At 35.9% G+C, this 22,073-nt stretch overlaps 1 protein-coding gene across 2 annotated transcripts in view; it reads left to right on the top strand.

The window, feature by feature from the left end:
* EPHA6 (EPH receptor A6) overlaps nucleotides 1-22,073 on the top strand; it is an 839,145-nt gene that overhangs the window by 143,468 nt on the left and 673,604 nt on the right. For both annotated transcript variants that reach the window (XM_068545596.1, XM_068545595.1), the window contains exon 3: nucleotides 14,493-15,156. In XM_068545596.1, coding sequence (XP_068401697.1) covers nucleotides 14,493-15,156 — 664 coding nt within the window. The remainder of the gene's footprint in view (nucleotides 1-14,492; nucleotides 15,157-22,073) is intronic.

The following is a 22,073-nucleotide window of genomic DNA, read 5'->3' as shown; positions in this document are numbered from 1 at the left end:
TTCGGGGGCGCTGGCTCACTCAGGCCGCGGGGAGGGAGGGGTACGGAGGAGGCAGGGCGAGCCTGCGGCGTCAGAGGCCGGCGTGACGTTGCACCAGCCTGAGGCGCGCAGTGCGTTCTCCCGGGGAATTTGTCCCTGGATCACAGGACCCTGGCAGTGGCGGGCTGCACCGGCTCCCGGGAGGGGCGGTGTGGAGAGTGACCTGTGCTCACACACAGGCTTTTTGGAGGCGGCAGCAGCAGCCCCAGCGTCTCACGCCCGTCTCTGGGGTCCGCGCTGATCGCCGCGGCTCGCGCCCTTCTCTGGAGTTCGTTTAGGCGGCGCTCTGAATCCCCTCTCCTTGCGCGCAGCGAAACAAAGAGGCAAGAAAAAGTCTCTTGCCTCTTCGGCAGCTGCAGACTTTTTCTCGGACTCCCTCCCGGCTAGCTGTGGTGCGCTAACCCCTTCAGGCTGTGTTCACGCCGCCAACCCCAGTCCTCTCCCTGCGATCCGACCGAAGCCCGAGCCTCAGCTCCCAGCCCCCGCCCGCCCCGGCGGGGGAGCAGACAAGCCTCTCGGGCTGGTGAGTGCTGGTCGGCACCGCTCCTCCGTGCGGGAACCTCTCCGCTTTGCCCTCCGCACCCCTGTGGCTGCGCTCTCCTCCGTGGCTCCGAAGCTTCCCCCCTCTGCCACCCGCAGTCTCTGCCCGCGAAGGGGCTTCCTAGTGCGTGGAAATCTTTCCTCCTTCACAGCTCCCTCCCACTGGTGCAGGTGCCGTCCCTATTCTTTTGTCTCTGTTATTTCTTTTTTCTTTTGCCCTACCCAAGTACGGGGGGAGTTTCTTGCCTTTTTGGAGGTCGGACGTTTTCTGCCAGCGTTCAGTGGGTGTTCTGTAGGAGCAGTTCCACGTGTAGATGTATTTCTACTGTATCTGTGGGAAGGAAGGTGATCTCCGCGTCTTACTCTTCAGCCATCTTCTCTCCTCCCCCCCCGTAAATGCTCTGCTGGAAGATTTTTAATCACAGTTTCAATTTCAGTGCTTGTGATTGGTCTGTTTATATTTTCTATTTCGTAATGGTTCAGTCTCATAAGGTTGTGCTTTTCTAAGAATTTGTCCATTTCTTTCAGGTTGTCCATTTGGTTGGCACATAGTTGCTTGTACTAATCTCTCATGATCCTTTGTATTTCGGCAGTGTCAGTTGTTACTTCTCCTTTTTCATTTCTAAATCTATTGATCTGAGTCTTCTCCCTTTTTTTCTTGATGAGTCTGGCTAATGGTTTATCAATTTTGTTTATCTTCTCAAAGAACCAGCTTTTAGTTTTATTGATCTTTGCCATCGTTTCCTTCATTTCTTTTTCATTTCTTTCTGATCTGATCTTTATGATTTCTTTCCTTCTTCCAACTGTGGGATTTTTTTTTTCTTCTTTCTCTGATTGATTTAGGTGTAAGGTTAGTTTGTTATTTGAGATGTTTCTTGTTTCTTGAGGTAGGATTGTATTGCTATAAACTTCCCTCTTAGAACTGCTTTTGCTGCATCCCATAGGTTTTGGGTTGTCGTGTTTTCATTGTCATTTGTCTCTAGGTATTTTTTGATTTCCTCTTTGATTTCTTCAGTGATCTCTTGGTTACTCAGTAGTGTATGGTTTAACCTCCATGTGTTTGTATTTTTTACAGATTTTTTTCCTCTAATTGATATCTAGTCTCATAGCGTTGTGGTCGGAAAAGATACTTGATATGATTTCAATTTTCTTAATTTTACCAAGGCTTGATTTGTGACCTAAGATATGATCTATCCTGGAGAATGTTCCATGAGCACTTGAGAGGAAAGTGTAATCTGTTTTTGGATGGAATGTCCTATAAATATCAATTAAGTCCATCTTGTTTAATGTGTCATTTAAAGCTTGTGTTTCCTTATTTATTTTCATTTTGGATGATCTGTTCCTTGGTGTAAGTGGGGTGTTAAAGTCCCTCACTTATTGTGTTACTGTCGATTTCCCCTTTTATGGCTGTTAGCATTTGCCTTATATATTGAGGTGCTCCTATGATGGGTGCATAAATATTTACAACTGTTATATCTTCTTCTTGGATTGATCCCTTCATCATTGTGTAGTGTCCTTCTTTGTCTCTTGTAATAGTCTTTATTCTAAAGTCTATTTTGTCTGATATGAAAATTGCTATTCCAGCTTTCTTTTGATTTCCATTTGCATGGAATATCTTTTTCCATCTCCTCACTTTCAGTCTGTATGTGTCCCTAGGTCTGAAGTGGGTCTCTTGTAGATAGCATATATACAGGTCTTGTTTTTGTATCCATTCAGCCAGTCTTTGTCTTTTGGTTGGAGCATTTAATCTGTTTACATTTAAGGTAGTTGTCGATAAGTATGTTCCTATTACCATTTTCTTAATTGTTTTGAGTTTGTTATTGTAAGTCTTTTCCTTTTCTTGTGTTTCTTGCCTAGAGAAGTTCCTTTAGCATTTGTTTTAGAGCTGGTTTGGTGGTGCTGAATTCTCTTAGCTTTTGCTAGTCTGTAAGGGTTTTAATTTCTCCATCGAATTTGAATGAGATCCTTGCTGGGTAGAGTAATCTTGGTTGTAGGTTTTTCCCTTTCATTGCTTTAAATATGTCTTGCCACTCCCTTCTGGCTTGCCAAGTTTCGTCTGAAAAATCAGCTGTTAACCTTATGGGGATTCCCTTGTATGTTAATTGTTGCTTTTCCCTTGCTGCTTTTAATATTTTTTCTTGGTATTTAATTTTTGATAGTTTGATTAATATGTGTCCTGCTGTGTTTCTCCTTGGGTTTATCCTGTACGGGACTCTTTGTGCTTCCTGGACTTGATTGACTATTTCCTCACCCATATTAGGGAAGTTTTCAACTATAATCTCTTCAAATATTTTCTCAGTCCCTTTCTTTTTCTCTTCTTCTTCTGGGACCCCTATAATTGGAATGTTGTTGCGTTTAATGTTGTCTAGGAGGTCTCTGAGATTGTCCTATATTTTTTTGATTCTTTTTTCTTTATTCTGCTCTTTAGTAGTTATTTCCACTCTTTTATCTTCCAGGTCACTTATCCGTTCTTCTGCCTCAGTTATTCTGTTATTGATTCGTTCTAGAGAATTTTTAATTTCATGTATTGTGTTGTTCATCATTGTTTGTTTGCTCTTTATTTCTTCTAGGTCCTTGTTCAATGTTTCTTGTATTTTCTCCATTCTATTTCCAAGATTTTGGATCATCTTTTCTATCATTATTCTGAATTCTTACTCAGGTAGACTGCCTATTTCCTCTTCATTTGATTGGTCTGGTGGGTTTTTACCTTGCTACTTCATCTCCTTCATCTGCTGTGTATTTCTCTGTCTTCTCATTTTGCTTAACTCACTGTGTTTGGGGTCTCCTTTTCACAGGCTGCAGGTTCGTAGTTCCCGTTGTTTTTTATGTCTGCCCCCAGTGGCTAAGGCTGGTTCAGTGGACTGTGTAGGCTTCCTGGTGGAAGGGACTGGTGCTTGTGTTCTGGTGGATGAGACTGGATCTTGTCTTTCTGGTGGGCAGGACCACGTCCAGTGGTTTGTTTTGGGATGTCTGTGAAGTTATTATGATTTTCGGCAGCCTTTGCTAATGGGTTGGTTTGTGTTCCTGGCTTGCTAGTTGTTTGGCATAGTGTGTCCAGCACTGTAGCTTGCTGGTCATTGAGTGGAGCTTCTTCTTAGCGTTGAGATGGAGATCTCTGGGAGAGCTTTCGCCGTTTGATATAAAATGTGGCCGTGAGGTCTCTGGTGGACCAATGTCCTGAACTCGACTCTCCCACCTCAGAGACTCAGGCCTCACACCCGGCCAGAACACCAGGACCCTGTCAGCCACTTGGCTCAGAAGAAAAGGGAGAAAAAAAAAAAGAAAGAAAGAAAAAATAAATAAAATAAAATAATTAAAATAGAAAACAGTTATTAAAAATAAAAAAATTAAAATGTAATAAAAAAAAGAGAGAAAGAAAGAAGAGAGCAACCAAACCAAAAACAGAGCCACCAGTGATAACATGCGCTAAAAAGTATACTAAAAAAAAAAAATTAAAAAAAAAAAAAATGGACAGTCAGAACCCTAGGACAAATGGCAAAAATAAAGCTATACAGACAAAATCACACAAACAAGCATACACATACACACTCACAAAAAGAGAAAACGGAAAAAAAAAATATATATATATATATATAAAATAAAAGGAAGAGAGCAACCAAGTCAATAAACAAATCTACCAGTGACAATAAGCTTTAAATACTAAACTAAGATAAACATAAAACCAGAAACAAATGGGATGCAGAAAGCAAACCCCAAGTCTACTGTTGCTCCCAAAGTCCACCACCTCAATTTTTGGATGATTCGTTGTCCCTTCAGGTGTTCCACAGATGCAGGGTACATCAAGTTGACTGTAGAGGCTTTATCCACTGCTCCAGAGGCTGCTAGGTGAAGTTTTCCTTTCTCTTCTTTGTTCGCCCAGTTCCTGGGGTTCAGCTTGGGATTTGCCCCTGCCTCTGCTTGTAGCTCACCTGAGGGTGTCTCTTGGGAAGTCTGAGGTCTTCTGCCAGCATTCAGTAGTGTTCTGTAGGAGTTGTTCCACGTGTGGATGTAGTTTTGATGTATTTGTGGGGAAGAAGGTGATCTCCACGTCTTACTCCTCCGCCATCTTGAAGGCGCCCCTCCAGCTATTTGCTTTTACAAAATAGGTCCTAAACTCAAAATATTCCAACTCTTCCATCTCGTATTGTTTATTATAATTTTTTATATTTTCATATGACTTAAAATACCAATATATAAAACAATTCACTGTTATATAATATAGAAAGAACTCAGTAAAACAAAACTTACATACATGTTTTGAAAGGTAAACAGAGGCATATTAAAATTTCTAATAATTTATTTGAGCTAATGAAGCCACATTCCTCCTTGGATGGGTCTCATACCCAGTCACACCTCAGATTGGGACTTGAACCCATGATCCCTGACTTAGGAGGGGACCCAAACCCACTGTCTTTTAAGTGAAACTGCTCACCTGGTATCAGGACTTACTGAAGCTCAGGTTCTTTTGTCTCATCACAGAAAGAATTCAGGGTGAGGCAAAATGATAGGCAAAGAGTGAATTTATTAGCATAGGAAGCTTGTGAGAGATACAAGTGGGCAGGCAAGGGAATGCAGCCCTGAGAGCAAAGAGGGCTACATTTTTATAATCAAAGAAAAAGTGGGCAGGGGGAAGACCACCTTCTTCATCATTCTTGGATAGATGTCAAGGCTTACATCATTAGTTCCTCCTTTGATCCTATGTGGTTTAGCCGGGACTGTCAAGGCGCTATTGAAATCATATGTATTTCAGCAGAAAGGTGGTAACATATACTAAAAAATGGTTATTAATCTCAGGTTTTGGTATAATGTCCCCTTTCATCTAGTTTCTTTCCCCTTTCACCTGTATTCCATCTTGGCTACATGCAGAAATGGTCTTCTTCAAGGACCATTAACTCCCTGGCTTCATGTAACAGTATTCAGACCCCGTATCTATTGTCTTGTGTTTTAACTATCAGGACTTGTGGCTTGAGTGTGCCTGGAACTTGAATGCACCTGGTCTTCCTTCAAGATAGAGTAGGTTATTGGATTCTTTTCTTGAGTGGTCATTAGCTTACAACAGTTTCCCAAACTCCCTTAAAATTTCCCTTCTGTGTTTAATCCCCTAGTGGGATTTTTAAACTAATTATTCTACTCTATCCCTATCACTAACATTAATTTGAATCAGGCAGCATCAAACCAAAAGTGGTTAGGGTTACTCTGCCAACAGGAGCTAGGGGAAGGGTGTTTTTTATACAGCAGACATAGAAGCAAAGCACAGAAATTATTTGATTGGCTATAGCTTAAGTGGGTACCTCATTTAAGTGGGAAAGGCTAGATGGCTGTTTGTGGTTGGTTGTTCTTAGGTTTTGATTTCCTAACCTTGGAGCATTTATAGGAATTTATTATAGCTTAAATTTGGGTTTGCTTACACAAGCTGCGAAGGCATTAGAGCCACCTCAGTCTAATAGCCTCCTTGTTTAATTACTTTAATACATGCTTCTGCAGGGTAGAATATCTTGTGAACTGTATCTGCTTTTATGGCTGGATAAGTAGAACAGAGAACTTCTATCTATTAGTTATTTTATGAGTTTGTTTCTTTGGATCAAGGAGAGGATTACATGTGATGAATAGAAAAGGTCTGTCTCTTGGAGTGTCTTGCTCAATGAAAGCTTTTGATTAAGCAAGAATCAGTTGTCTTCCAAAGGGTTGGCAGGAAGAATGTGTCATGAACCATATAGATGTTTGTTCTAAGAATGTACATGTTGGATAATGGTATGGTAAAGTCACTGTGGCCACAGGAGGAAACAAGAATCACACTTGGAAAGGAGAAGTCTATTATACGCACAGGTTCCAGGCAGGAGGTCATCAAGGCCATGCAGGGCCACAGGGGAAGCAGTCGGTTTTGGTCAAGTGACAGAAGACAGGAGTGAAGGGAAAGTCTGAGCCAGAGCCTTTATTGGGGTTTCTGTGGGAAACGCAAGGCAGGGCCCAGTAAACAGCTTAGGATTGGCTAGTTTGAATAATTCCTTCAGGCTTTGGGCTATAGGGTTGGTCTCTAGTTGCCTGGTACCTGCCCCTGGGTTTAAGACAGAAGAAATACTGGCTTGGTGTGTGAGGGTTAGGTAAGGAAGTAGTTGGGCCTATAGACTCCGGTTTGGTTGGTTTGCCTATGAAAGATATGCTCTAGGCCCAGAGCCTTTTGGTATCTCTAAGAATTAGCTAACCCTGGGAGAAACAATCTCCCCTAGGCCAACAAGTCACAGTAAAACATCATGAAATACAGAAAATGAAGTTAGAAGGCCTGGTTCTAGTTCTTGGCCCATGCAATTCCTGGGTATTGAACTCCTTATCAGTAATGTGAAAATGAAAATATCTGTCTCACTTTATTGGACTGATGAGGACCAAATAAGTTAACATTTGTGAAAAAGCTTTGATGGTATAAATTCAGGATACAAATAGTTGCCCTCAGGAATCATTATATCCAAGGTACCCTTGAAGTTTATAAAAGAAAGAACCCTTTGGTGTACAACTGATTCTTGTTTAACCAAACCGTGTACATCTAAATATTTCACAACTGGAGAATAAGTATGTGTTTGTTTTTGTTTTAAATAGGGGTGAAAACTTTTACCCACTAAATACATGTAGTACAGGACTGTGCTGCCAAAAATTATATGCATATAGATTAGTGTTATACATTATTTTTCTATACACTCTTCTCCCTCTGCCTTATTGAATCTTGTAATTCTTTAAGGTTAAAGTCCAGTCTCTCCATCTTGGCCAAACCTGCCAAACCACCCTTGTTCACAAGTGTTGCTATCCTTTGGACACTTACTCTATTTACTATATATACTGTTTATTTGTTTCTTATATTCAGTTCTGTGCTGTCAATTATGTTTTCATAATTTATTACCTTAAAATATTATAATAAGTCCAGTAAGAGCAAGCAATTCTTGTATCTAATTTCTTCATTCCTTGTATGGAATTTAATATATACTGTAAACTCACTAAATATTGTTTCTTGCTTATTAACACATGATCTGTAGGATCAATGGAGAACTTTAGGAGGCAAAAGTGTTTTGAGGCAAATGTTTACATTAACTACCCAATAATGAAGCAGAACATAAAAGCTTTTTATAATATTTAACTCTCTTTGATATTAAAGAGTAATTATAGTACCTTACACTCCAAATCAGATTTTTTAACCTTTTTTTTAATTGAACTATAGTTAATTTACAGTGTTGTACAGCAAGGTGATTCAGTTATGTATATAATATACATATGTTTATATATGTATATATATATTCTTTTTCAGATTCTTTTCCATTGTAGGTTATTATAAGATATTGAATATAGTTCCCTGTGCTGTACAGTAGGTCATTGTTGTTTATATATTTTATATATAGTAGCGTGTATCTGTTAATCCCAGACTCCTAATTTATCCCTTCCCCCCACCCTGCCCAACTTTCCCCTTTGGTAACCATAAGTTTGTTTTCTATGTCCGTGAGTCTGTTTCTGTTTTGTAAATAAGTTCATTTGTATCATTTTTTTTTTTAGATTCCACAAATAAATGGTATCATATGATATTTGTCTTTTTCTGTTTGACTTACTTCACTTAGTATGATAATCTCTAGGTCCATCTATGTTGCTGCAGATGGCATTATTTCATTCTTTTTTATAGCTGAGCAATATTCCAGTATATATATGTACCACAACTTCTTGATTCATTCCTCTGCCAATGGGCATTTAGGTTGCTTCCATGTCTTGGCTACTGTAAACAGCAGACATAGCTTCCATGTCTGCTATGAAATTGGGGTGCATGTATCTTTTCCAACTAGAGTTTTCTCTGATATGCCTAAGAGTGGGATTGTAGGATCATTTGATAACTCTATTTTTAGTCTTTTAAGAAACCTCGATACTGTCCTCCATAGTGGCTGCACAAATTTACATTCCCACCAACAGTGTCAGAGGGTTCCCTTTTCTCCACACCCTCTCCAGCATTTATTATTTGTAGACTTTTTAATGATGACCATACTGACTGAAGTGAGGTGATACCTCATTGTAGTTTTGATTTGCATTTCTCTAATAATTAGCGATATTGTGCATCTTTTCATGTGCCTGTTGGCCATCTGTATATATTCTTTGGAGAAATGTCTATTTAGTCTTCTGCCCATTTTTTGATTGGATTGTTTAATTTTTTGATATTAAGCTGTTTGTATATTTTGGAAATTGAACCATTGTCAGTAGCATCGTTTGCAGATATTTTCCCCCAGTCTGTAGGTAGTCTTTTTGTTTTGCTCATGGTTTCCTTTGCTATGTAAAGGTTTTAAGTTTAATTAGGTCCTATTTGGTATTTTTGGTTTTTATTTTCATCACTCTAGGAGATGGATCCAAAAAAATACTTCTGCAATTTATGTCAAAGAATGTTCTGGCTATGTTTTCCTCTAGGAGTTGTATAGTATCCAGTCTTTCATTTAGGTCTTTAAGCCATTTTGAGTTTATTTTTGTATATGGTGTTAGAGAATGTCTAATTTCATTCTTTTACATGTAGCTGTCCAGTTTTCCCAGCACCACTTATTGAAGAGACTGTCTTTTTTCCATTGTATATTCTTGCCTCCTTTATCACAGATTAATTGACCATAAGTGTCTGGGTTTATTTCTGGGCTTTTTATCCTGTTCCATTGATCTATATTTCTGTTTTTGTGCCAGTACCATGCTGTTTTAATTACTGTAGCTTTGTAGTAAAGTCTAAAGTCAGGGAGCGTGACTCTTCCAGCTTCGTTCTTCTTTCTCAAGATTGTTTTGGCTATTTGGGGTCTATTTTGTTTCCATACAAATTTAAACATTTTTTTTCTAGTTCTGTGAAAAATGCCATTGGTAATGTGATAGGGATTATATTGAATCTGTAGATTGCCTGGGGTAGTATGGTCATTTTAACAATATTGATTCTTCTAATCCAAGAACATGGTGTATCTTTCCATCTGTTTCTGTTGTCTTCAGTTTCTTTCATCAGTGTTTTATAGTTTTCAGAGTACCGGTCTTTTGCCTCCTTAGGTAGGTTTATTCCTAGGTATTTTATTCTGTTTGATGTGATGGTAAATGGAATTGTCTCATTAATTTCTCTTTCTGATATTTTATTGTTAGTGTATAGAAATGCAACAGATTTCTGTGTATTAATTTTGTATCCTGCAACTTAACTGAATTCATTGATTAGCTCTATTAGTTTTCTGCTAGTGTCTTTAGGATTTTCTATGTATAGAATCATGTCATCTGCAAATATTGACAGTTTTATGTCTTCTTTTCCCATTTGGATTCCTTTTATTTCTCTTTCTTCTCTGACTGCTGTGGCTTGGACTTCCAAAACTACGTTGAATAAAAGTGGTGAGAGTGGGAATCCTTGTCTTCTTCCTGACCTTAGAGGAAATGCTTTCAACTTTTCACCATTGAGTATGATATTAACTGTGGGTTTGACATGTATGGCCTTTATTATGAAGAAGTAGGTTCCCTCTATGCCCACTTTCTGAAGAGCTTTTACCAAAAATGGATGTTGAATTTTATCAAAAGCTTTTTCTGCGTCTATAGATGATCATACGTTTTAAAATATTTATTTATTTATTTATTTATTTATTTATTTGGCTGCACCGGGTCTTAGTTGTGGCATGCAGGATCTTCGTTGCCATGTGCAAGATCTTCGTTGTGGCGTGCAGGATCTTCAGTTGCAGCATGCAGGATTTTTTTTTTTTTTTAAGTTGTGGCATGTGTGATCTTTAGTTGTGTCATGTGAACTCTTGGTTGTGGCATGTGAGATCTAGTTCCCTGACCAGGGATCGAACCTGGGCCCCCTGCATTGGGAGCCTGGAGTTGTAGCCACTGGACCACCAGGGAAGTCCCAAGATGATCACATGGTTTTTATCCTTCAATTTGTTAATGTGGTGTATCATATTGATTGATTTGTGGATATTAAAAAATCCTTGCATCCTGGGATAAATCCCACTTAATCATGTTATATGATCCTTTTAATATACTGTTCGATTTAGTGTGCTAGTATTTTGTTGGAAGATTTTTGCATCTTTGTTCATCAGTGGTATTGGCCTGTAATTTTCTTTTTTTGTGATATCTTTGTCTGGTTTTGGTGTCAGGGTGATGGTGGCCTCATAGAATGAGTTCAGAAGTATTCCTTCCTCTGCAGTTTTTTGGAATAGTTTCAGAAGGATAGATGTTAACTCTTTTCTAAATGTTTGGTAGAATTCACCTGTGAAGCCATCTGTCCCTGGACTTTTGTTTATTGGGAGTTTTAAAATTACTGATTCAATTTCAGTACTGGTAATTAGTCTGTTCATATTTTCTATTACTTCCTGGTTTGGTCTTGGGAGATTGTACCTTTCTTTAGACTTGGGAATGGAAGATGATACACTATTCCTAGAGCTTTAGCTGGCCGTCCCCATTCATTTCTCTAGCTACAACCCTCTTTGTGAAGCAATGACCTTGAGCAATAAGGTAATATGCTACTTAGATCCTATGCTTTCCTTCTGTACCACACTCTAGGTAAGACCCCTGAATTCCCTGCTCAGATGGCTTCAAATCTCCTTTCAAGAACTTTAAGGCTTCTTGTTGGGGGTCCATCCTCCAAAGGGTGAACTGTACTACTGGTATGCTCAACCTAGGTTGAACAGAGGACCAGAGTTGGCATCTTTTTGTAGCAGAGGAGGGACACAGCTGGGACGTGAAGACTGGGATGCTCATATATGTGCTTGTGTGAAGTCCTTCATGGTATGGGATTTACCTAGCATCAGGGGAGAAATAGAAATGGGGTTGACTAAGGTTAGGGGTTGGCTCTGGATGGACTACCACATGCTGGCATGAAATTCTGAGAAGTCCAAATATTTTAAATTTGAACCTGGCCTTCCAGTATCTTTCTAAAGTAGGCAAATAGAACATACTTAGAGTTTGATCTTCTTTGAAGAATGATTTATCATTTAAAAATATTTAGACATTTGGTATGTGAGCCCTATACTTCCATTCTTTCCTTTGACCCCACATTTTTAGAGGCTCTATTTATTTTAATACTTGGAAATTGTAACTAAAAGTTATGTAACTGTATAAATACAAATATAACTTTGTGTAAATGCAGTGTTTTCAAAGGCTATATTATGATTTAAATATGATAGCATTTCTATATCTACTAATGACAGTATATTTTTAGTAAACTTCCTAGCCTTTTAGATCTTATAGCAATCTTGAATTTATTTATACTCTTATTTTAGTGAATCATATTCAAATTTAAAAATCTAATTTAAATTACTTTCAGTATTCTTGGATAAGACTAAATTTAGCAGTTTATCCCTTTTACCTATTTTGGTATCTGAATCTCATTCTGATTTCTTTCTTTCTTTATTTTTTTTTGTTGTTTTTTTTGATTACGGAGAGAAGAAACACTATTGTTTCTCAAACATCATTAATTTAACATAGAAAATAATGTACCATTTTGTTAAACATCCTTATGTAGTGCTTTGAAAAGAACCACATTTCTCATTATTTGCATGTATTTTGTTATTTCCTTATCTCTTGGTTCAGATTTTTAGTCCTGATTCAGTGTATGCATGTCATATTCTTCACACTCCTGATCTTTCTTTCCATCTAAACATTTTTTCCAAACCCAACATATTTTTAAATAAAGATATGTAATGATTTCAGAACTTTTTTTCTGTCACAGATGTCATTTTTCACATTTATTTAATCTCATATTTTAGGAGAATTGATTGTTTGATGATAATGGTTAATACTTTTTATTAATATGAAGAGATATAGTCTGAAGATGTTAAAATGTAATTATTCAAACAGAATTTATTGACAGTATATCTCTATACTCCTTTATGGGAGAGTAGAGGATGCAGTGTAGACAACAGTAATTACATGCATTCCCTGAGGAATAAAATCAATTCTGATTAGAAATTTATCTGAAATAAGAATAATCACTGGATAAGTACCTTAGAGGCTCTCCAATGGGAAAAATGCTTAGAATTTTGGACACCTATTTTGACAGTTCTCAGATTTTATTAGTTGTATCTTGTCTTACTATTTACATTCTGAATGGTTAGCTTACCATTTTAAATGAGCTTTGATAGTTCTCGTTTGCCTTTAAATTTACGTATAAGAGTCATATAAGACCTATAATATGTTAGGATGAAAGGTATTTAGATGGGTAATTTTATGTGCCTCTGTGAGATTTTTGGATCACCCCTGATAAACAGTGGGTGTGTTTTGTAAAACTGTACCCACAGTTCTAAAGGAACTCATTGTTTCTTCTGGAAAATACCTTCTGAATTTCAAGCAAGCAACTTACAAATGAAATTTTAGATACAGAATTGTTTTTAAGTTTGCTTGATGGATAATATAAATTGTTTATTTGTGGAAATTTAAAGTAGATAATTGAAAGTATTAGTGTTTCAACAATCCAATAGACTGAGGAAAGAAGCCATTCTGTTAGGAACTATATTAATTGAAATTCCACCAGTCTCGATTAACTCTCTACAGCCAAATAAAATAAGAAACTGCAAACTGGATGAGTTAAATAAGCTTATTATAAATCACTGAAGTGTGGTATCAAGAAATAGAACACATTCACTATAGAAAACAGTTTATCGTTTCCACTGTACTTTAATAGAAATGAGAAATTATGATGACTAGTATGTTTTTCCAAAAAGACTGTAAAGTTACCAGAATGTGTTTTTGTTTATTGAAAATTATTATAACTTTTATTATACAAATAAAATATACTTACAATCTAAATTTGTAATATAGAAGTATGCAGTATTAGATATATAAATAATGACAATACCAATTAATTTCAATGTACTCAAACATTTTTACTAAAATTAAAAAAAAGATAAGTTTTTTCTATTCATATAGGTGGCAGAATGCTTGTATGTAAACATGCAGAAGTGAAGATAATCTAATGATCTAGCTCAGAGTAAAAGCCAAAGTGTTTCCAATGCTTACAAAGGCTTTTTTGCACCTTATGTGCCTCTCTGTTTTGTGCCCGTTCAAGCTGTTCCTAAAACATACCTATACCCTCCTGCCTCAGGGATTGGTACTCACTCTTTCCTCTTCACTGCCTCACCTCTAAGACGTTACTTAAATGTCACAACCTCAGTAAGACCTTCTCTGGTCATACTATTTAAAATTTCAACCCTCTTCCCCATCTCCCTGCCTTATTTTTTCCCATTGTACTTTCTACCATATTTTTCAGTTGACTCATTTACAGTTTTTATTACGTCTCCTCACTCTAAGTAAGATCCATGAAGGCAGGGAGTTTTTGTTCAGCTAGTGCACTGCTGTATTCCTAGTGTCCAGAATAGTGCCTGATAAATATTTCTTGAATAAATCTAAAGCCTTCTCTATGTCTATTTTCTATCAAAATAGACATGTAAATATTTAATTGAATACTGATGAATATACCTCAATTTGTGGCAAATTGGATATGAAGACAAATGGGTAACTAGAGTACATTTGTCATTGGTCTAGTTACTTGATCACATAACAGATGCTATTTTAGGTTGTTTATAGAGTACTAGAAACCATTTAAAGTTCTTTACATATATTAACTAATTTATGCCTCACAACAGTCCTATGAAACAGGTACTCTTATCAGCTCCATTTTATAGTTGAGGAAACTAGAGGTTAAGTAAAGTATCCCTTGATCTTGCAACTAACACGTAAGAATGTAAGATTCATACCAGGACAGCTGGTATGTTCAGAACCTATTGTCTTAATGAAAGGCTCCTGGTTAAAATCCTGCACCATTGTTGCTTTGCTTTGCTTTATTTGTATCCTTTTTATTCATTTTTCTTTCAGTAAAACAGAAAATATTTGAAGTAATCATATATGTTCGACCACTGTGGTTTCATAATCATTTATTTTATTTTTGCTTTTTGCAGTGGGATGCCATCACTGAAATGGATGAACACAATAGGCCCATTCACACATACCAGGTATGTAATGTGATGGAACCAAACCAAAACAACTGGCTTCGTACAAACTGGATCTCCCGTGATGCAGCTCAGAAAATTTATGTGGAAATGAAGTTCACACTGAGGGATTGTAACAGCATCCCATGGGTCTTGGGGACTTGCAAAGAAACATTTAATCTATATTATGTGGAATCAGATGAGTCTCATGGAATTAAATTCAAGCCAAGCCAGTATACAAAGATTGACACAATTGCTGCTGATGAAAGTTTTACCCAGATGGATTTGGGTGATCGCATCCTCAAACTCAACACTGAAATTCGTGAGGTGGGGCCTATAGAAAGGAAGGGATTTTATCTGGCTTTTCAAGACATCGGGGCATGCATTGCCCTAGTTTCGGTCCGTGTTTTCTACAAAAAGTGCCCCTTTACTGTTCGTAATCTGGCCATGTTTCCAGACACTATCCCAAGGGTTGATTCTTCCTCCTTGGTTGAAGTAAGGGGCTCTTGTGTGAAGAGTGCAGAAGAACGTGACACTCCTAAACTGTATTGTGGAGCTGATGGAGATTGGCTGGTTCCTCTTGGAAGGTGTATCTGCAGTACAGGATATGAAGAAATTGAAGGTTCTTGCCACGGTAAGGAAGAAATATTTAAATAATTATTCATGCATTCAAATGATGTTTCTTTAAAGGTAAATTGGTTGTATATTTATACTCAAATAATACATTTTCGAATACTATTCCTGGAAGAATTAATTGTGGAAGAAATTAACTCATGTTAACTATAAGATAATTTCTGATTTTTTTTTCCTCCTGGGAATGGTGTATGAAAATGTAAAATAAATTATATACCATGACAAGTGTTCTTCCATATTGCCTTCAGTAAAATAGTTGCTCTGTGAATTGCTGTATTCACCTGATTTTTATAAAGGAAAGCAACATCAATAGCAGCAACAAAAAGCAAGAGGGATCAAAGCAGGCATTTGCTTAACTTTTATGTTTTGGTGGTTTATAGAGAATATGACATTTAAAGACAGTTTGAAAACAATTCTTTCTTTCATGTTGAATTGTAATAATTGAATTGTACCTAGGTAAGCTGAAATTATATTTAAATAAATGAGGAATTCATATGTTTGCATATGAATCATACATGTGTTTAAAAATATATAGGATAGTTTATAGGAATGTTATGTGTTTGGTGATTGAGTACTGAGTGTATCAGAAATTAATTTATCCTTTGCTACTATTAAATACAATTTCCTACCATATAACACATTAGCTTTTTTTGTTTAAATAGCAGTACTTGTGCAAGATCAAATTGTTAGGAAGTATGAACACAGTGCAATGCTGATTAAGTTTAAAACCATACCTTTCATGGAGTTATGATATGAAATATCTGTAATTTTCAAGATAAAACAATTTTTTTATTTGAATCATTTTATGAAGGCTTATTAATCTAATAAATATATACACTTAAAAATTTTTGTATATCCCCTGATAAAGATAATTTATATCAATTATGTTTGGATTTAGGACTCATAATCAAAACACAAATAAAGAAATAAAATTAATGCTTGGTAAATAGTAACATAGTAGAGATCTTTTCCTCTCAATGGTAAATTATTTATAGTTTTTTTTCTATAGCACCATACTGAATTTACTTATTTTTTTGGTGATGTTCAGTGGTATGTTCCCACCCATTAAAAGGGATGAAAGTAAATGAGAAAAAAAATATTTGTTTCTATATAAGGGTCAGTGGTAATATATGTGAATTTTTAAACATTTTATCTATTTACAAAACGCTTGGGTTCTTGAATGCTGAAAAAGTTCACTAAAACCACCGGTGATGATTATGTTCGGTCATTTGAAAGTACTGTTTGTATGAAAAGTCTGTCGTATATTTATTGAAAGTGTGAGCCAACTTCCCTTCACTATTTAATCATTAAAATATATTTCATTGAAATTTATATAGATTTAATTCAAATTTTTGTTCACCTGTAACAAGGATTTAGAATGAATCAAAAATAAGTTATCAATATAAATGATCCTTTGAAGAGGTGCTATAGAATATTTTACATTTGAAAATGCAACATGAATAATTTTTCAGTGAGATTAAGAAGGCAATAATAGCCAAGGATAAAACATATGATATATACTAACGTGTAGTTTTACCATATTTTATATTAGGTAGACGCTGGATATTGGTAAAAATAATAAAGCTTTAAAATTATTTAAACAATAATTATCTAAGGATTTATGTGATTAGTTATTATTAAATATATTTGATGGCATTGATCACAGAATTAGAGGTAGTGACAATCATTGATGACTAGATGTTTTTTGCTTAATATGTCTGCTCTGTGAAATTTCATCCTTGTTTGCATGCCTGAAAATTCCTTCAGCTGTTGGCAAAGATGACTTTGGACATATGATAATTATCGGCTTATCTACAGCTACTGCTAGACTCGTTCATTTTTATGGCTTGTTATCTTTATTATAATTTATTTGACTGCAGAAATGAGAGAGTGGGTACAGTACAAATGTTCATCATCTTCTTCTAGCAGATGGCAGAAATTGGAAGATTATGCTTGGATTCTAAATCCATGGCTTACTAACTTCCTTTTCCAAAAATAAATAAGTGGTTATAATCAATTAATGGTAAAGTATATGGAATACTATTACATGCAAACACATGTGCCTGGTTCCAATTGAATACAATGAATTGCTATTTACAAACAGAAAGGAAGTGGATGTGGAGACCTCATTTTTAGAGAAAGGTATCTTACACTATCACTAGTTTCCATTTTAAAGTATTTATTTGTGTTCTTGATGCTTCATATTGCCCCTTTCTATCCTCTGATAATAATTTTTTATCATGGATTCTATTGCAGTCTGTCAACAATTTATCTCACAACCAAATCTCAGAATTACCTATAACCTACATGACAAATTAATTGAAATTTATGTGAATAAAGAATAGCTCAGGCAATAATGTGACCGTATGTTTATATATATAATGAGAAAAGAAAAAACAGTGTATATCATTTTCTTTTCTTCTGGTTTATTCTATTAGAGCATTTATTTTAGCTATTTTTTTGAGTACCTACTGTCTGTTAATCATTTTGATAGGTAGTAGAGATAAATATAAATAGAGGCATATGTTTCAATGATCTATTGCTATTGAGGTAAAATAACCCAAAACTTAATAACTTAAAGCCACAATAATTTATGATTTCTTAGGGCTCAGGTGGGTAATTCTGCTTATTGTAGAGTAAACAGAGGTCACTCATGTAGCTGAATTCAGCTGGGAGCTTAACAGGGGTTGGAATGTCTAAGATGACCTCATATATTCCAGGGCCTCTCTCTACATGGCCTTACATCATTAAAGAATCTGACTCAAGCTTTTTTACAGTATAGTGGCTTGCCAAAGAGGGAGTTTTTCACATGGCCATGTATAAAGTGAGTATACGAGGGGACTGCAAAAGGGGCTGAATGCCTGTAAGTATGTTTATAGGGAGCTGCCAGTGTAACAGTATACCACAGTCTTCTCTCTTAATGCTCATGACTAATGTCCCTCCTTCATGCACAAAAGCCCACATCCTCCCAAAGATCTATTCCATTATGGCATTGTGTTGAAGTCCAGAAGAGCTTCAGTGAAATCTCTTCTGGATATGAATAAAGCTTCATAGCTAAAGCTCTCCTTCATCTGGAGAATTAAAAACTAAACGAGATGTTATTGTTCCTCACACACACAGCACACATGGGACAGGATTAGGAAGATTGTAAAAGATTCTCACATTCCTGAAGGCAGGGAACATAGCAATCACTGGTCCATTGTGATTCTGAAATCCAGCAAAGGTCATCAGAGTCCCTAATTATAGGGGCAAGGACTGTTCTTTGCTTGGAGCCCAGTTCTGCAACCTGGGGTTAGTTCTCTGTGGCTCTTTGTCTTCATTACTCGACTTTGCCCTCTGAGTTATCCTTCTTAGTCATAAGAATTTCCATGTGGCCAGTTGCTAGTTTTACCATCTGTCAGGAAAACTTCTTAATTTGATCCACAACATTATGAAGTACTTTTTGTGTCTTCCAAGTTATCACAGGTAGTATTTCTCACCAATTGTTGGTTGACCTTTCATTATCTCCAATAATAATTAATTTACTGCTCTTCCATCCTCCAGTCACAGCCTTCTCGCCACCCTTCCAGCCTCCACAGTCTTTTCGTTACTAAAGCAAATGCCACTTGTTTTAGCTTTTTGTTAAAACAGTATCCTTTATCCTGTATAAGTTATTTGCTTACAATCTGGAAATATGGACCAGGTTCAGTTGGCTGGTTCTTCTGCTGGTTTTATCTGGGTCACTCAATGCCACTGCAGTTATTTGGAGGTTTAACAAGGCTGGACATCTAACATGGCTTCACTCACATGTCTGATGCTTCATCTGAGATGTTTGAGGCCCTAAAGTCGCTTATTGTGTAAATCCTGATAGCAATTTTAATACATTTCATGTTAGGAAATTATTCTATTTTTTCTTTCTCTTCCATTAGAACTAGTTAGTCATTGTGCCATTCAAGTGACTTCGCAATTTGGCCTTGTCTTATTATTTTCTGACTTCGGCAAATTCTGTCTCCTGTTCTGTTTTTGTTACTTTTGAATAATCCATGTATTTTTCATGTTTCTTGCTCTTTTTTTTCATGTTTTATCTAGCTGCTTGGTGTCCCTTTCTTCTTCCTTTTCTGTGGTGGAATTTTATTCATCCTTCAGGGTCTAGCACAAATATATATGTCACATATATATAGCACATATATCTGTATCTTCACAAAGTTAATGTCTCTGTCATCTGTGTTATAATTTGTTCTAATTATTTATGTGCCTGTTTTACCAGGGCTGTCAGATAAAAGAGATATATTTAAAAATCATTTGTGTAATGAAGGGTAAGAAACTTATTGATGTGAATGATAAGTAGTACCAGGTTCTACTGAATAGTTAAAGGTAGAAGTTGTTGGTATACTGACAGAATGCTCTGTGTCTTCGTATTTCTGTGAAATAGGAAAGTTTTCTTCAGGGAGGGTTGTGGTATTTTAGCTCTGGAAAGCCTTTGAAAATATTTTTGTCCCTCATTTTATGAATCAGGATTCTAAGTTATAGAGAACAGAATTTTATTCCCTGGGGCCACTTGGTAACTAATACTAGATTTATAACTAAAGCCTAGATAATTCTCAGTCTGGTCTTTGTGTGTCTTTCTTCCCTCCCTCCCTCCCTCCCTCCCTCCATGTCTCCTTCTCTCCTCCCCTTCTTCACTTCTTCCCTTCCTTTCTCTTTCTCTTTCTCTTTCATTTCCTTATTCCAAGCATCCATGCTCTCACCTTGATGCTTTAACTTTTCCTGCTTGCCAAACAGTACAGAGGAGCCCTTAGTTACTCATCATTAATTAGGCCCTTTTTGCTCTGTGTTTATTGTGTGGAATCTGATGTGGGCACTGTTAGAACAGTATCTACACATCCATTCTGAGATTCAGGCTACTGAGAATGATGGAAAAATATAGATTTATCTGGGACTTTGCTGTTAGACATGATAAATAGGAAAAATTACAGTGAGGTTTTAGGAATACTCATAATTTACTTGAATACATTTGAGAACTCTTGGCCTGCTACATAACAAAAGTACAATAAGCTGGTTTAAAATAGAATAAATCTATATCTACCCATACTATCATATATAATGAATTGTGTATATTTATTTGCATTTAAATAATTCATTATCATATTTTATCCTAAAAGTTATAATACTAAATGTTTCAACTTGTGATTCCTTTCTCTGTAATGTTAAGGTGTATCTAGATCCAAATTCTAGAAGCACAAAAAAGAGAGGTACTTTTATTCTTATTATTTTCGATCAGGTTTAAGTAGACATAAACATTATATTAAGCAGATATGCTAAAATTTAAAACCAAACACAGTAATTTGGGTAACTCTACATTATAGGCAGTATTTTATACTTGGCTCCAATATCTTATTTTTCATACATTTTTATTTTATTTCATAGGTTCATAATTAAAACTGCCATACTTAGGCATATTGATGTTACAGATTTAAATTTTTAAATTGTCTTAATTTATTCCAGTAAGGGCTTGAATAAAAAATAGCATTGATTCATAAAACATTAATTTACATCAAATAGTGTTTCACTTCATATAACTAAGAATATCTTAACACTATGGAAGAAAATTGGAATCAATTAACATGGAAAATTGAATAATTTTTGTTGAGTTGTGAATTCCGAAGTGACATGAATCCCTAATAAACTCCTGTTGGATATTAATTTAGAATAAATCTCATTTAGGTAGTAACACTTGTACTTAGAGATATTAGTTAGGGTTTGGTATTTCAGACCTGCTTTGGAATATATATGTATTTTTATTGCAAAGGTATCTTCTTTAAGCCTTTAAGTATCACATGATATAATTTAATAAAATAACATCTGGCTATGAAAGTAAAGTTCTAAAACATAAAGAATATTTTATAACTTTTTCTCTTCCTAGAAACATGTTTTTGTTTATTTTCCCTCTAGTGCTGCTTAAAAATTCTGCAGGAAAGGATGGTGGCAATTCTTGGACCACTGCATTATTGTTCACAGAGGTGAATGGGATATTCAGGGCCTTTGGTGACATAGCTATCGATTTGATCTCCTGAAGAGTGTTGTTATTAAGGCTTCATGACTCTGTCCTCTGTTGCAATTCAGAAGCATTTACGCTCTGTTTTTATGATCTTCTGTCTAATCATGTTATCAGAGATGATTGTGGAAGCAGAGAGCATAAAGAAATTTTGAAACACCAGGATTTGCTGGCATTAAATAAGGGGGCTTGAGGGTATGATGAAAAGCTGAAAGGTGAGATTGGGATCAGAAAAAGGGGCAGACTTACTGGCCCAAATAGTATTTTCACTTTCTAAAGGTTACCACAACGTAAATATAAACTCTTACAATATAACCTTCAATTCCAAATAAAGCTGCTTTATTGCATGAAACAATTCCAGATTTTCATCTGGCTTGAGAATAATATGAAATCAAGAGGCTTGAAGGAGTTTAAAAACAGAAGGTATTATTTCCAAACAAAACATAATAAAGTTAAATAAGTATATTGTACTTTGTTCTTTGTCACAATTTTTAAAATAGGTTAAAACATAAACTGTCTTGAAATGATCATTCTTAATAAATTATTTTGACCAAATTTTAACTTCAATTATAGTTTCTATTTTACTGTCAGCCAACTTGAAAGCTATAAATCATATTTCTATAGGAGCTATGCTTAATTTAAAAAATCCTTTCTTAACACATATATCTCTAAGAGGGGATAAAATTATATAGTATCTCTCTTTTCTTTCCAACATGACACACCATGTCACCCCCTGAAATTACTACCTTTCTTGTGAACATTGTCTAGAGTTTTAGTTTGGCTTTTTAAAGAAACAAAATCAATAGTTTCATAAAGTCAGTACTTAGATACACCAAAATATATTAACAGATTTTATACTTGATATTTTTTTCTATCATTATATC

This window comes from Eschrichtius robustus, chromosome 6 (assembly GCF_028021215.1).
Source record: "Eschrichtius robustus isolate mEscRob2 chromosome 6, mEscRob2.pri, whole genome shotgun sequence".
NCBI lineage: Eukaryota > Metazoa > Chordata > Mammalia > Artiodactyla > Eschrichtiidae > Eschrichtius > Eschrichtius robustus.
This window is presented reverse-complemented; position numbering and strand designations above follow the sequence as displayed.